Source organism: Lepisosteus oculatus, chromosome 11 (assembly GCF_040954835.1).
Source record: "Lepisosteus oculatus isolate fLepOcu1 chromosome 11, fLepOcu1.hap2, whole genome shotgun sequence".
In the NCBI taxonomy this organism is placed as follows: Eukaryota; Metazoa; Chordata; class Actinopteri; order Semionotiformes; family Lepisosteidae; genus Lepisosteus; species Lepisosteus oculatus.
In genome coordinates, this window is record NC_090706.1 from 4,138,681 (window position 1) to 4,155,941 (window position 17,261).

The window sequence follows — 17,261 nt, forward strand, 5'->3', positions numbered from 1 at the left end:
TCCGCTGCAGGTTGTTTGAGATCGAGAGTGTGAAAAGACACATCAAGGAGAGTGTGTTATTGTGGGGCTAGGGTACACAAAACAGCGGTTTCCCAATTGCTACCTGCTGTGCCACGGTGGCTCATATTTCAGGTAGAAACATGGTCACCCACATACCCAGAACGCTGTGTCACCACAACAGTGGAAACCACACCACCTACATCGCTCTCCCCTGTCCCAGAGCATGGCACTGCCACGCCTTGTGTGGGCACCGCATGAGCTGGCATCTTGTCAAGGTAGACACGGCAGCCTCAGGCAAAGTCACAGCACTTCGCCAGGGAGATGAAAGAGGCCAATCAAACACCAGCTCTCACCCCTCCTTCGCCTTTGGGCAAAGCGTCCTCCGCCTTTGAAATTCCTGCCCTGCGCGCTGGGGATTTTGATCACAGCACCTGAGCATGACGACAACACCTTGTCGGATTAAAAGACAGTGGGGGTGGGGGGGGACTGTGATGATGTCTTGCCACCTTGCTCGGTTTCTGCCACATTATCGCTGTCAGGACAAGGGTGCCGGACGTGAAGGGAGGGCTCTCGGGACAGCAGCAGTACTCGCTGGGAAGGTGGTTTTAACTTACGGTTCTAGGAAAAAAAAATTAGAAACAATGATCCACGTTAAAAAAATACCATTTAAAGAAAATGTAAAAGGTTTTCTCCAGCGCTCATGGTAAAACTCAGCCGGTTATTACTGTAACACGAAAGTGACAGTTTTCAAGTCCCAGAAAGAAATCTGAGCCCGTTCAGGCGGAAGAGTTACAGTTTGCTCATAAGACTGCACTGTTGATTTTTTTTTCTTCCCAAAGAGGCATTAGATGCCAACATATTTAATAAATTAAAAAAAAAAACAGCACCGCCGAAGATTTGAAAAGTTGATAAAATGGCATGGAAACCATTAAGGGATGTAAAGGCCTACAGTGCTGGAATCATGTAGGCATTTTCTGGCCTCCTCTATTCCAAGAACAACAACTACACAGAGATCCCAGAGAGCCAGGAAAGCCTGCTTTCCCGTCTCAAGGACTCCCATGCGTGTGACCAGCAGGTTATGTTTTAAACAGCAAAAGCTGTGCCCATGTGATAACAGGCACGAAACAGAGCCACCGGCTTGGCTAAACAGCCTCTTGGCAGAAATCGTGCAAAGGAAAGCAGGAGGCCAGAAAAAGAAAAGTTGCCTTCCTTTCCGATCTAGTGAAGCAGCTTGAGTGTGGCCTGTCCTGTAAACCTAGGGACCCACCCAGCAGGTCTGCTGCGTTGCAGCTCAGTTCTTGACTGACATGAATCCTTAACTGCACAAACAAATTGTGCAGCCAGGGTCTTCGCAAGTTCCTTTTATTTTAGCAAAGTTTGGAGACTTGAAGAAACACAACAGCTACAAGGCAACTTCATTCAGGTTTAAGAACTATAACCAGATGCAGAATTCAAATTCAGCCTTTAACAGACCTGATAATAGTTTCAATTATTTAATTTAGGACTCCAATGGAAAAACATGAGCTGATGTGTGTGCGTGTGTCTGTGCACAGGACTGGGAACCCTGCTATAAACCTTTCACTCAACACGACAATGTGAGAGCACCAACGTCGAACTTATTGTTCGATTGTGAGGCCCAGGATAAAGTGATACATTCAGCAGAGAACATTACAAGCATCTCAGATCTTGCAGAGTGACTCGTATAATGTTGGCTTTAACTCATTTTATATTTTGGATTGTGTGTAAGTGGATTGCACAAGAAACATTCTGTGCATAAATAAACATACAACATTCAACTGCAAAAGCTGACTATAACAGCTAAATGCAGAAGGATAACCTAAATTCATTAAGGTTAAGGTTAATAAGAGGCAGAGATTTCTGAGTATTTCAGATATAAATTCAGTTGTTTTTACTTCACTGTTTTATCACAAAAAATGTATAGCATTCTTATAAAAGATGTGTGGGAGGAGGAATTTGTAGGTTCTTTTCATCTTCTAAAATAGGTGCGATAAGTTAGGTGAAGAGTTTTAGCAATTATTTTAGGAAGGGGATAAACTTCACAAGCCTCGCAACTGCGAAAGACTTGAAACAAAAAAGCATGTTGTTCTGTGAAATGTGATACTTTAATCAAGCTGAAAGCTTCACCCCACTGTTACAACACCCCCTTTCTCACTTACAAAACACATGGAATAACACGTACTTTTATTAGGAGGCTTGTTTGTGCAGCGAATTCAAAATAACTTTCAAAATCTAATACATGAGAAAGCTTCTTTGTCTTCACCCACAGACGTTCAATGGAAAAGTGGAATCATGTGAATATATTGCAGTTCAGAAGAAATCGAGCTGAAAGGAGCAATGGCTGGAGGACACATTTTCACCTTGAGGAGATGTAGAAGTCATGGGCAAGGACACCTTTTTGATGATACATTTTCAGGATGTATGGGGTCCAATATGAGTCCCATAATAACCATGACCCTATCTGCTGTCTGTAAGGGGTGAGAGTTTTGCAATTGTTTAGGTCAAAGGTCACATACAAGTAAAGTTTTGAGATGTTTTCTTTTTTGTTCCCAATAGCAGCATTATCATTGTACTAACCTGACCTTGTCAGATCCCAGAAACTAAGCAAGGCTAGGCCCCATCACTACCAAAATGGAAAACGAAGACCAGTAGTCCCTATGGCAGACCAGTAGGGGGTGCTCTTCCCTTTAGACCAGAATTCAGACTATTAGACAAAGCCCCAGCATGCTGACATGCAACACTGTGCTGCAGGAGGTGCCATCCTTAGGATGAAACAGCCTGAGGTCTTGACCACTTCATCATAAAATACCCCACAGCATTACTACAACGCTACTCCAGTGTGGAGGTGCACAATCTCGCCAGCCTTTACCCCATAACTAAATTGGAGCAGTATTTTCTCACGTCCCCATCTGATCTGCTGTGTAGGGAAGCTACAGAGTGAGGCGCAGGTGGGTCCTGCCCTCTGGGGGGGCAGGGAAAGGTATCCCTTCATTGAGGCCGATGTGTTTCGGAAGCCTTTGCAATGAAAAGTGCCAGTTCTGATCAGCTGATATTGATCTTGATGATTCATGAACCTGGAACATCTCTAGATCTACACATCTGAGATTGGTACGTGTTGTAAAAAATCACAGATATGGCAAGACATAGATACAATACGCATCAAAAATATCCTAAATGATATTGGTCTGAAGCAGCAATGATTTTTAGCAACCAGCGTTAAAAAGCTTTGAAAAAAAGAACTTGAATAAACCCAGTTTTGCTCCAATTGGCCAAGGGGTTTAAAAGGAATCTTGAATGTTTGTCAAATACGGCAGTCCTAACTTGTGACTTACTGATCACACTGAACAAGTATAAAATCTGGGCCAAATTTTACATTTGCATGTTCATTGGAGTTATAGAAATTTAAAAAGACAACAAATGACTTGACACTCTTGCCAGGTTTCATGAGGGTTCTCTAGGTGTGGGGATTTCATGGGCATTTGAAAATGCTGTCGGGAAAAACAAAATCAGAATAATTTTAAGACATGCGATCTGTTATTTTGCCCACTGGCGCTGCAGAGGAGAAGTCTTTAATCTCTCATGCTGGGTATGGGGAAAAATTGTGTTTTGCCTTAGGAAAAACAGCTTAACTGGAACTGTGCAAATATGCCAAGTGACCATAAATGCAACATTAGATTCTGCATGTAATAGCTCCTCACCTACCTGACACTGCTGTTCATGCGCATTTTCATTATTTTTAAATTCCTTATTTTTCACATGTAAAGAGAAGCAGCACTGTCATAGGCTGTAATTGCCTTTTCATTCACAGCACAACGGTGCAGATTACAAGGCTGTCTCCAACTCACTGGCAAGTGTTTAGTGACACCCAGTGGGGATTTTGTGCAACTGCACACCAACACTTCCATTCGTTTTCTGCTTCATCCAATTCAAGGTTGCAGGGGAGTGAAAGCCTGTCCTGGCAAGACACAGATGCAAGGCAAGGTACACCCTGGGCGGGACACCAGTCCTCCGGAGGGCACACAGCGGCGCAAACATTCAGGCCAATTCTCCCAGGGCCAATTAACCTACCAGCACCTACCTCCCACTGGAACTGTGGGAGGAAGTTTGAGCACCAGAAGAAACCCTCGCAAAAACATACAAGCCCCACGCAGACAGAACCCCAGGTTCAGAACTGAACTCGGGGCCCCAGTGCTGCGAGGCAGCAATGCTGACCACTGCGTCACTGTGCAATACATAGTGCACTCAATCCACAGTAAATACAAGTTAGAATTTTCTGAAAAGAGCACTGTAATGGGCAGAAGTCTAATTAAGTTTAAAGACCTGTTATAAACTATAATCAACATCACAGTGTTTGAAATCAGCTGGGTCAAGCATGGGAAAAAAAAATCCCCCAGGTCACCACCTACAATGAGAAATTAAATCCTTCCTAAATACAATTAAATTAGTCCTACACTGTTCTGTATACAGAACAGACGGATCCAAGTATGACAAGCACGATTTCATGGTACTTCCAGCAAAACCATAAAAGGTCAATGACATAAAACCACAGAAATGCTAGTCAAAATATAAGTTTTATTGTAAGCTCCCAGCAATTTACTTGTATATATGCATGTTGTTTGATATACAGTGCAGCAGGTAAGATACTGTACTACTGCGATTTTTGTCGTTAATACACCGACACAGGATCTAAACACCAGTAAATGCAGAAAACTTGCAACTGGCAGAGCCATTTTCTCCAACAATATCCAGGAAAAAAGTGTATATATAAATATGTAAAAAAAATAGTTAGGTTAGTAAGCAAAAATAGCAAAAAATAAAAAACTGCTTTATTCCATAGAGGGCTGAAGAAATCTGAAGTCTTTAATTGCTTATTTCACATTACGGCAAAACGTCTTATATGAAGACAATACAGCATTAGCAATTAGCATTACCTGTCATCAATTCTTAATGTCATACTGCATTTAATTTTGATGGAGGTAAAATGTTCCTTTAAATGATTACATAAATACTTTCTGAAATAAAATGGTAGATGCAGGAATCAACAGTACTATATCTGTAATAATGACACTTTAAATGATTTTTAATGCAAACAATTCTATGGATGTTAGTGAAAGTCTCGTATCGGTGTATTGCTTCTTAAGCTGTGACAGCAGTTTAAAGCAATAGCAGGGTATAATTACAATAAATATTGTATTATGAAAAAAGCATTTAAAAAACTACATTTTGTAGTTGCAAACTTGATTTTGTAACCAGGTTAGAATGAATGAGCAGCACCAGTTTTTAACATGTAAAATTGTTTTAACTGATGTCCAAAGGCTGTGCCGATTTCAGCACCCTGCTGGTTTGTACTTCACTTTTTTTTTTAAATACCACCACCTCCAGCAGGTTTGTTATTGACACACATATAGTAATGCAATGATTAATAGAACTTAATTCTGGATCTTGAGCTATAGAATTGTCCACATGGACTTCAAATTGTTTAGATTGAACATGTGCTACTATCAATAAAATAAACAGGAAGAGAGAATTTTCCTCCAAATTAACTACATGGACAAAAATTACATTTCAAAATGAGAACACTCAAGATATTTACAAATTCCTTTTAAAAATCAGATCAAAACAACGCACATCTTAAAAAGGTTAAAAAAAAGTCCTAGAAAAATATTCTCCGGGTGTTGGGTATACATTCACTGCTCTCAAGACACTCCCAATGTTAGATGTAGTAAAATCAATTGGTACACAAAAAATGTCAAAAATCATTGCACTACTATTCATTATCCTAAATATCTGTAGTGTCAACTTTTCAAATACATGTTAGAGTTTTTGCATGTGAAAAGGTTAAAAAAACCTATATACCCGACTGAAAATCATATTGTACTGCTCACAGCAATGAGCCTTTTTTTTGGTGAAGGAATACAAGACAATACTGCCAGCACAACAGGATTCAACAGTTTCCTTCATATTCTTTAATTAAATGCCAAAAAGAAAGAAAAAAAAACTTTCGAAATGGAAAACAATTCCGAAGAGGATTAACTGTAAAACCACTGCAATCTTTAAACACACAAAACTGGAACATCAACTATCTATTAGACCCGGCTGACTTTTCTGGACCTTCTTCATGCCATTTTCTTGCAAAAGTTTGCAACTGCATTTGCATTTATCAGAATCCTGCATGCTAAGCCAAGGAAAAATTAAGCTTACTTGTTTTTTTTAACAAAGAACTATTTTTCATCTAAACTCACCGTGTACCCAAGTTTTTCATTAAATGGATTTTGTTTAGAAACAGTTTGCCCAATTTGTTTTAAAATACCCAGATAAAGGACTAAGAATTTAAAACGGTGGAGACCTGAGAAACATTCCCTCAAGCCCATCATGCCAGTCAAACAAAACACTTGCTGTTCAAGACGAAAGAGCTATAAACTCATCTGCGCTTTGATACTTAGATCAGTGTCTTACATCTTTCCACTATTCCTATTGGCAGCCATGCAAATTATGTCAAACATCTTCATGACCCTCTATCCTTGTAATAACTTGTACCTACTTTACTACATTTTCCCCAGTATAATAACTGTGATAATTCTTATTCTGTGACTGGTAATCCAACTAAAATCTCCCCAAAAGCATTAATATCAGGGGCAAACACCCCTTCAGTCCCTGTAACCCCAATGTGATAGAGCAGATTTCACTTACACTTCTTCATCTTACGTGCCATTTACAGAAATCGAGAAAAAACACAAAGCAACATTTGAAAATCCCTAAAAGAAAGCTTCCCAAAATCAACCTCCTCCTGATCCCTGCGTTTTGTTTTTGTTTTGTTTTTTTAAAGTCGCTGAAGCTGTGAGAAGGCAGATGATCCCCGTTTTCAAGCCAGGGGACCATCTTGCAGAAATAAGAAAACGGTTCAGCGTCTGGCAGCTCTTATATTGCTTCACCATTCCCCTTGCAAACTGAGTTACCTTCCGACTTTGACTTAACAGCAAATGGAAAAAAAAATCATGCAGCTTTTTGTTCATTTTTTTTTTTGGACACGGCTTCTAAATGAGTAGACGCACACTGTTGAATAAATGCGACGCGTTCTCTCCATGAGCAGTCCCAGTGCTGAGGTTAGAGGAGGGCTCCAGGCCTGATTACTTGGTGAGCCTCTTGGCCACGTCCGCGTAGGCGATCTCGATCTCCTTGTCGCTCGGGCAGGTGTTGGTGAACTCCTCGCGGGTGTAGGCGTTGCTCAGGTACTTCCAAATGCCCGTCATGTCCTTGGGGATTTCAAAACCGCGGTATTTCTTCGTCACCACCTTCAAGACGAAAAATATAGGACATCCAGTGAATTAAATGGTTAGCAACCCAACTCCGTAACTTTTCAATACACACATTCATGTACTGAGTTATCAGAGTTGTGACGGGTCTTGCCTTTTTTTTTTGGTACGGATGTTGCGTGAATCAAAAAAATCATTTTATGAGGCGAGATGTCAGACAGGAATTTTGTTAAAAAATCAGCAATTATCAAGTACCTGAGGATCCCCGTGTATTGTACTTAGCCGGAATCAAATTAAACCTGAAACATAACGTTCTTTCCATGCTGGATGAAACCCTCAATTCTCAAAATGCTTTAACATCCGTAATTAAATGCAGGAACACCCCTGCAAGCAACCTGAGGGACGGTTCAGCAAGATGACAATGACCTGCTGCTTGTGCAGGCATCCTGTAAGGTTGGCAGGTTTTCTCCCAGAAATACAGTTCAAAGACGGGATTGATCAAGAAGCTGACCGGACTCTGCCAGATGGGGAGGCCGGGCCGGCGGCGCTACCTTGACGATGTGCAGCTTGGGAAGCAGGTTGCAGTCCGCCAGCGTCATCTCGTCCCCGTCCAGGAACCTGCGGCTCGACGCCTTGACATCCTCCATGCTGTTGTGGTCGATCTCGTCGGGCAAGGGCGAGGTCAGGTACTCGTCCAGCTTCTGCAGGGTCTTCAGCAGGCCCCTCTCCAGGCCTGAGGACAGGAAGGGTCGTCAGTACTGCCCCTTCGCTAGTCTTCTACACCGGCACGGCTTTGTTCAAGCCGACTGCATATCATGGCAAATACGCTTGCTGGCCTTTACTATACACTGTATATCCTATACTACACAGTTAAATACAGAAATGTATATATAGATGCCATATATATTAAGATATAGCCACAGAGCTACTCAATTAAGACACACTATTCAAAGCCACAGTTAATTAACATGAGCACTTTCAACCAGGACAACCAGGAGCCAAAGACTCCCTGAGATTTAACATTTTCCAGGGGAACACTGGACCAAAAACACACCAACTAGATGTTGGAAAGACAGCTAGGGAAAAAAACAGGGTAAAAAAAAAAGGACTGGTCAGCCACAAGAGGGCAGTGCAGTATACTGGAAACGCATCACAGACAGGAAGCCTCCAACGGCATGAAGTATTGATGTGGAATACAGCTCTAACCACAGCTGAATAAACTCTGCACACGGAGTAATATGGAGTCAATTTAGTTTTAAGCAGTGTTCAGCCCTGACAAGAGAAAAATTATCCAATGTCGAGTCAGACCTTTTGTAAAAGTTAGTTAATAGCTTTCCTATGATAATCTGTCTTTTTGAATGTAAACTTTTAACACCCAAAACTAGTTTTGCTGGACACAGAGACACTAGCCACAGTTAAAATGAACAGGCTCATGGCGGTCAGCATTACTGTCTCCGCCGGTGTCAGGCTGTGTGGAGCTTGCATGATCCTCCTGCAATCATTCCAACACTCAATGACATGCTGGCAGATTGGCTGCTCTTACAGAAGAAGAAGTAATAGGTTTATTCCATGCTGAAAAAAATTAGAAAGAGAACACAACGTTTCAGCCGTGGAGCCTTCTTCAGGTGTGCTCACGCCTTCTCACACCTGAGGAAGGCTCCACGGCCGAAACGTTGTGTTCTCTTTCTTTTTTTTTTCAGCATGGAATAAACCTATTACTTGTTCCTTTGCAGCCTACGCATGCTGACGCAGCTCCCCACCTGAACTACTACTCTTACAGAATCCTCTTGAAGTCAGATACAACCTTTGCAAAGTATATTTCTACCTCCCTTCAATAAGAGATCTTTTATTGAAATTCATGCCACCTATTATTCAAAAATCCAGTTAATGCTTTGGTTCAGCGCCTTCTAGAAAAGCGTCAATTTACAATTTAGCTTCATAAAATCCTACAGAAGAAAACCCCATCTTAAACCAAAGCAGCAAAACACACACCGTTTTATTACAAAACTCCATGCTTCAAAATGTTCATTGTGAGTGAACACCGTGACAGGACTTCATGTGCTTAAGGCTCAAGGCTCACCCTGTGACACTGTCAGCCAGGATTCCGCCTTTATCACTCCCTGGAATGCACCGCCCAAGTGCTTACATACCATGGGAGAGATGCTATTCCAGTGGAGTCTTTTGGAAGTGCTGGAAGGCAGCAGGAAAGATTTGATTCCATTTGACACTTCACTTACAGTAGCAGGGTAGTAGTGTGGTGTTTTATGTTGATGTACTGTGTTCACATATAGAGATAAAATGGGAGTAAATGACTACAGGGAGTACATGAAACAGCTCAGTGAGTCAATTCAAATTAGTGGTGGTTAAAATAATATCCCTATTATTCACAAATATTCGTATTAAATGGGTTCACTTGGCAGTATGTGAAAAATACATTATAAACTGAGAAAAAACTTGATGTGAGGCCATTTATTCTATCAAGTTTATTTACTACCAAATAATTAGCTAATTGAGCTGAGGATCTAATTCAGCCATATCTTGAAACTGATGCTCTTCTGTCAGCAATAAAACGAGGTAGCTTGTTCCAGACTCCTACAACCTTTTGCCTAGAAAAAGGCCTTTCATGAATACTTGAATCCTTCAAGGATTTTTAAAACATGTTTGCTCTGCGATAAAAACCGAAAAGTTCCAGAGCAGCACATTCCTTTAAGACCAGAAATGTATCTGGCTGGTAGCTCTTCTCTGGGCTGATTCCAGGGAAGCAAAAAAGGATTTGTGGTTTTGAAAAATGATCTGCCACTTTGATCGTTTACTACAATGTGCTTTTTTAATGTTTATTCCTTTAGATCAGTGGCTGTATCCTCTTTTAATGCAAAGCTTCAAATAAAATGTGAGGGTACCATAGGATCACAATGTCAACAGATGAAACAATACAAAGACAGGCCAAAGCTGAACACTGTTCTCTCAAAACCAGCAGGTCTAATAAGCCTCTGGGGGTTGCTAAGCAACTGGAATTCTCTACCAACAGTGAGTAATTCAATCTGAGACTTACAAGGTTCGTAGTGTTTCATCCCTTGCTTTCTTCAGCAATAAAGTTCTCATTTCAAACATGCCTAGAGCTTAGCCACATAATCAATACCAAAACCCCACAGGCTTTGCAAAAAAAGTTACAGTATTCCCATCTGTTGCGGATATTAAAAACACTGTGCCCTGCTCCAAACTGTTGAGAATTGCCACAGAATAAATGGATAAAACATTCACTGTCCGCTTTCTGGTTTACTGGCTAGTGTGCTTAAAATGAAAAAAAAAAATCAGATTTGAAAAACTGGGAAGGCATTTCCATAAATATCTTCCTAGGGCAGAAACCAGCTTTTCATGGGAGTAGCACGTTTCTTTGACAGAGCGCTTTCTTACAAGAAAACTTTTGTTAAACATGTGGCCCTGTGATATTTTCTGTGCAAGCGATGTTTCCCCATGTTGCTCTCTCTGGAATTCTACTAGCCTCTTCCTAAATGTCACTTGATGGAACTACACAGAATTCATGACGTTAAAGGAAAAACTCATTAAAAACCTGTCAGCTTTTTACAGTTTTAATTCCGAACAGGCCTTAGAATTATTTGTCCACCTTTAATCCAATTATTTCACGCAAAATAAAGAACGCCTATTTCCAAAGCTGTATATTTGCAATGGTGTTGCTTAAGCAGTATGAAAGGATTCCACTGCTTTGTTGCTGTATTACTGGGGATCTGGCAAGTTGCTTGCAAATGCAATGAACTCTTAGGTCTACTTTTCCTCTATGCGGCTGTGTCCTGCCAGTTTTCATCAGTGTTCATGGTGGTTCATGGTGGTGGTGGTGGTGCAGAGAAGCTCACCTTCATTGGCATCTGGTCTGGAGTTCTTGATGTAAGCGGAGAACTTGGCGAAGATGTCCATTCCAGCAGTGTTGGATTCTGGGTGTCGAGCGGCCAGCTTCATGTACCTAACACCAGATTCACACATCAGCATCTTTCCATACAGAACACCTCAAGTCTGAAGAATCATACTAAGGAAGGACACAGCAGCTGCCAGTGGGTTTTAAGCATGTGATGAAACCCTTCAGTACGAGAAAGAACAGTCAGCAACCCAAAGAACCTCTTGCAAAAATATCTTCCAAACATTGATAAAGTCAGTCTTGTTCTCCATTTTAAAAATGCTGCACTTCTTTGTAAATTCACCCAAGTACATTATATCAATGTGTATAACGTAACCTAGGTACATTTACACTGTTCAAAAGCACATAAGATGTGCAAGATTCCTGTATCTTAGTACTGAGTGCTTGAAGGCGTTCCCCAAAGCTCCCGAGTACTGTGCTAGCGCACAGGTAACATTTCTGAAAGAAGGATTTTCGCAGAACAGAGTCCTGATCTTCAATAAGTGGTGTGATGATTTATTTGGCACTGGAAGGTATGCAGATGTTGAAAGGGCTCCTCCAGGGAGGCTCACCTGGGGGGGCTCAGCACGTCCTCCAGGAACTCCTCGATCTTGTTGACGTCGGTCTTCACCTCTCCGTTGAAGGTGATGAAGGGCGGGTGGGTGCCAGGGGCCAGGTTCTGCAGGTCTGCTGGTTTCCTGCAACACCGCACAACCACACGCATCATTGGAGAGCATGGAACTCACTGACAAACGTCGAGGGCAAGATTGTTTATGACCTGGAGTGGGATTTTCCAAGAAACCACCTCTTAAGAGGCTCATAAACTGATAAGCAGAGCAGAGACCATTTTGTCTTTCTCCATTTGGCAATGAGCTCTTTGCAAGCAAGAACACAAGTCAAATGCAAGTTATCTACTTTGAAATGTGGGATATTCTGAAAGCACATTCGGCGATCAATGAGGCAAAACAAATATATACTACTTATCAAACTCTAAAATGCAAATAATGGACATGCATGTCATTGTATTCCTGAGGTGAACCCAGTGCGATCACACACATGCCAGGAGCAGACTGAGAAATCCTAGTTGTGGTCCGTGAACTCACAGCAGGACGATACACTCCATTGTACCACCCTGACCGAGGCCAGAAGTTTGTGAGCTAAGCGTTGGATGCTGATCAACAGACATCTCAGAGCCACTATTCAACAGGACAGCACAGGCCAATTTCGCACAGAACAATGCAAACGTTAGGCAAGACATTTCCAGTGAAATCTAGTCTGGACAGCACTGCTAAGCTTTTCAACAGCTAGAATTTCCAGTCAATGTTTACAATAGATTTAGCTGGATCAACAAGTTCTATGAATTTCAAAATAAACTGCTTTGTTTCAAAAACGTTCTCTCTGTTCTTTAGGTGTTCTGTTTTCATTAAACTGTTTAGCCATTACAGGTTACAATTAAAAGCTCAACAGCCAAGCACAAACTTCCTTTTCACAGTTTCTAACCAGAAAAGCAGCCAAACTGCTTTAAATTTTCACTTTGATAATAAAATTGCATCAGATATCAACAATTTAAAAAGCAAGGTTAAAAGCACATTGAAGAATATATTCTATATACTGGGACCAAGTGAATATTACATTGTGTATCACCAAGAGAGTAGAACATTTAGTTAAATGGAGTTAAGTTGATGGTATAAAAATTCCTACAATGAGTGATTTAACAGTATATTCCTGGCAGGTGGATTTGGTCCCTATATTCCCTTGCAGATTTTTTGCTAGATGAAAAAGCACAGCGAAAATGTCAAGATGAAACATTCTAATGCTAAATGTATCCAATTTATGTTTTAAAACAACTCAGCAGGAGAGCAGAACTACGACATAAACCTCAACCAAGACCGTGTTGAGCAACACAAACGGTAATGTTCTAAAATCAGCAGCCAGCTTGCTGCTACAATGGCAGGAAATGACCTCACAGCCTTGGCATGACTTCAGCAGCATGAGTACAGAGGAGGAGGAGGAGAGGGCCGGCAGCTGCATTCCTCTCTAGGAAAGAGGCCATCAGACTGGGCCACGAGAAGCTCGAACCACTCGGCCTACTGGCAAAGCCCTAACAGTGACATTACAGCACATTGAAGAAGGGGAGAGCTGGAAGGTTCAGACCCATATACTGCCTCTTCAAACATGATTTAACCCCAACATGTGTCGACAAGGTGGCTTCCGTGCTCAGACCAGGGGGTGAAATCCCTGCTGAATAAGAAGCCGAGACGACGACAGAAGCCTCACCTCTTCAGGTCGACGGTCGTGACGTTGAACACCACTCCTTTCAGCCACAGAATCATGAAGAGCCTCTGAGAGAAGGGGCAGTTCCCAATACTCTCCCCATCGCTCCCCGCCTGCGAACAGAGGACAATTCCCCGTTTAATATCACGCCTTTCCCCTCCGAAGTTCACAGGGTTAACACCTAACAAACGATATTCACAGCAGCTGAACAATTAACCACACGCCCACAAAGTTTAGTTCTTAATGAACTTCGAAGAGTATTTGCTGCTTCAGTTACATTAACATTCTTGGATTAAACCAAAACGTCAAACCACCCACCAGATCGGAAATCACAAAACCTCAAAAACAATGATGCGGCACGATAATCAAGACCTGGATTTATAACTGAACTTCAAGAAGCTTAGTCTTACTGACTTAAACTCCTAAGCAAGCGTTTTTAGAAAACCAGAGTAATCAAAGTTCTTTAGAGGAACCTGGATTCAACAGCCAAACAAACAAAAAAATGACACTGACGAGGGGGAAGAGCCGTCTCTGTGCGATTCCTGACACGGCTACGACCTCCGGCAATCCAGCTGAGAAGGTGCCCCTGACACTCACAAGGAAACAATATCCATGTTCCTGATGTGGGTCACCGCAGTGGGACGGGAAATAGAGTCTCTTTAAAACAAAGCAGTCTTGCCCTTTGTGCAGGGCAAACAGATCTGCTGTCATAAATCATATTTGTGCTGCCACACGACAAACTTAATGGTGCCCTGAATTAAACATAAGCCTGCATTCAGAGATTGAAAAAACTCACTAAATAAGACCGTTCTTTAAATATTTCATCTACATACTGCACTCTATGAAGTTGTCTGTTCAGACTGCTTCATGTTATCCTTCATAGATGCTGTTTAAAAAGCACAAAACACTGTACTGATATTCTGTACAGCCCCATGAACTGTCAATATAATAACATTTATGGTCTAGATTATGAGCCTAACAAGTATACAATGATCCCTCAATGGTGTGAAATGGGAGCAAGCTCTTTCTCTGTGGATTTCCAGTAATGTTAATGGCTTTTCCTGTTCCAAGTATGACTAACACATCAGGATCTCCAAAAGGGGCACAAAGGGGAAGTTGTTGAGCCATGTAATGTTACAAAAAGTATACAAATCACTAAAAAAAAACAAAAAAAGAAGTCAGGTCAGATTCCAGGTTTACCGACTGACTTCAGAGCTACCAGTAGATAAGAGGCATTTTGACCGCCCTTACCTCCTCCTTACACTTCACTGCCAACACCTGAAAGCTATACATTATCAAGGATTTACTGTGCCTGCCAGTGTTAGGAGCCTTTAGTTACAGTGACTTTTAACTAAGGTAGAAAGCCTCTTCAGAAACGCGCCTAAGGCTTCAGTTCAATGGCTTCACTGAACTGTTTCCAAGCTCACTTCAAGTGTTTTGGTCAGTAAATGATAAATGAGGCTAACAGTCCTTGGACAATGAGTACTTGTATCATAAAGGAAAGTTAAGTTTTGCTTCTTTTTAAACGTTGAACCAAGGTACATACAAAAATAAGAACCTGTTGCATGCTTGCTGCACAACAGCCCACTAAAAATTTTTACTGATGATGCCAAGGCCAGCAATCTCCTAAGATCCCTCTAAGTGAGTTTTAAATTCACTAGTGAATCAGGAGGTTTCGGGAATGTACTGCAGTATTTTAATCCAAGCTTTACACATTGGTTTATATATGTGGATATGATATAGTAAAATCAAGCACAACCAAAGTCTAAGGAAATCTACCCAACACTCACAGAAGGCAGAAGTCATTCGGACGTAAATCTCAAGAAACGTGCTCCACAAATTTGACAATCTCACTAGCACAGTTTGTTAGTTGATTGGGCCTGGGGGGACAGGCAAATACCCGAGGCAGATGTTTTCGGACAGATCCTGGCAGACAGCCTGCAAGGTCTGCACTCCTGAATGACAATTAGCTACCAGCGTGACATGAAGGTATGTTTGGAGCCATGAAAAATATATTTAATATTTGATGAAATTCCATTCTTGTATGCCACAGATGCTCCTGGGGAGAAGGACTTTGCATTTTATTTAAATACACAGAAACCCTGCTATGTCCCCTAAATATAATGAGCTCTCAAAGAGAGGAAGGATTTCAGCAGCTAGCGAAAGAAAAAGATGAGATTAAGAAGCTGAAACAAAGTCTTATTAGCATTAAGAGGAAACTAAAACATCTCACAGGGCTATTTTTATATATATATATTATATATATAAACATACAATACATATCACTGTGGTGCAACACTTTTGACCACAATCACCAGCTAACAAAGAATGAGATAAATGTGATTAAAAGAGCAGAGCACTCAAGCACTCTAAGCTTTGCTTCTCAGCTTGATGTTCCATCGCCCTGCAATTCTTATACCAGCCTGTTGAAAAAGTTTCATTTGTAATGCAATCTCCAATGAAAACTACATTTCTTACTAGTCAAGAGCAGGTTTACATAATGTTATGCCACACTTCAATTACAGCACACATCTAAGTAATTTTAGCCTTATAAAAACATAAACCATGTCTGTCAAAAGCTGGAGCTGACATTAGCTAGAAAACCATATCTGGATAGGTTTGTGCAAACAGCGAATTGCATCAAGAAGTTTATTTTAGGAAAAAAACCCACATAAAGCTACTGCTTTCAGAAACTTCTTTTTAAAGAAGGATAAAAATCCATCCTTATCTAAACCACTACAGAGCTCACTGACATCCCGTTCATTAATCATCCTGGCCAAACTTCCCATTGGCCCTTCCCAATCATGGCCTCTTAATAATCCCCATCTTGAATTGGCTTCATCACTCTGCTCTCCTCCCCACTGAGAGCATACTGGTGCACTATGGCTGCCATCACATCATCCAGGTGGGGCTGCACACTGGTGGTGGTGGAGGGGAGTCCCCACTACCTGTAAAGTACTTTGAGTGGAGTGTCCAGAAAGCGCTATATAAGTGTAAGCAATTATTATTATTAATCATTAAGCCGATGGTGCCGAGAGGTCAGACCTGTTTCATGAAAGCCCCCGTTTTTTCCTCCACTGAAGAAATGCCTGTGCCTCTGGTAGCCCCAGGAATCCTTTCACCAAAGGAAGTCTGATGCCCCATTCCAGGTTCATAATGTATCTGGATGAGTCAGGGTCTCCAGTGTAGGAGGTCATGCTGCCCCACCCTTGGGGACTGAAGTCTGGGTGTGAATCATCACCCAGGGCATGGTATCTCCCATATGAATCACGGGAGTTTCTGTGGGTTATGCCTCACATACAGTATACAGTTTCCCATGCAGCTTCGAGAAATCAGCGCAACCTCAGACACACTCCGATTATTTGATTAGAAACACTTAGCCCTCCAGATACACTGACAGTTAGCGTGTCTGTGGAGAACACAGCACTGTACAGAAAGCCCACAGTGTTCCAGTCAGACTGGAGTTAATGCCGCTGGGACAGAGATATACAAGTAAACACCACAGAGGAAAATACCACAGGCACGTAAGCGACCTTGAGCTAACATCTCTGCTGTTTTATCTTTTCATGACATTTAAAATGGAGGAATATAACAAAAATATTTAATCAGCACACATTTTGTTCAGTCAGAACTAAAACCATATTTTACAAGTGTGCAGGCCTGTATTCTTTCTAATAAGTGCGAACATACTGTTTCTTGTATGTAATCAAGTTATCAACATGTAAGTGATCAACTTGTTTATTTCTATATACAGGACACCTTTGCATTATCGCTCATGCATAACATACAAATGCCATTTTCTCAAA

At 41.4% G+C, this 17,261-nt stretch overlaps 1 protein-coding gene across 1 annotated transcript in view; it reads right to left on the bottom strand.

The window, feature by feature from the left end:
- Positions 1-4,570: 4,570 nt before the first annotated feature.
- Positions 4,571-17,261, bottom strand: part of LOC102684723 (chloride intracellular channel protein 4) — a 28,485-nt gene continuing 15,794 nt past the window's right edge. Inside the window, exons 2-6 of the mRNA XM_006631243.3 lie at positions 13,459-13,568; positions 11,754-11,879; positions 11,144-11,250; positions 7,823-8,004; positions 4,571-7,310 (exon numbers count right to left, since the gene is read on the bottom strand). Coding sequence (XP_006631306.1) covers positions 7,146-7,310; positions 7,823-8,004; positions 11,144-11,250; positions 11,754-11,879; positions 13,459-13,568 — 690 coding nt within the window. The 3' untranslated portion in view covers positions 4,571-7,145. The remainder of the gene's footprint in view (positions 7,311-7,822; positions 8,005-11,143; positions 11,251-11,753; positions 11,880-13,458; positions 13,569-17,261) is intronic.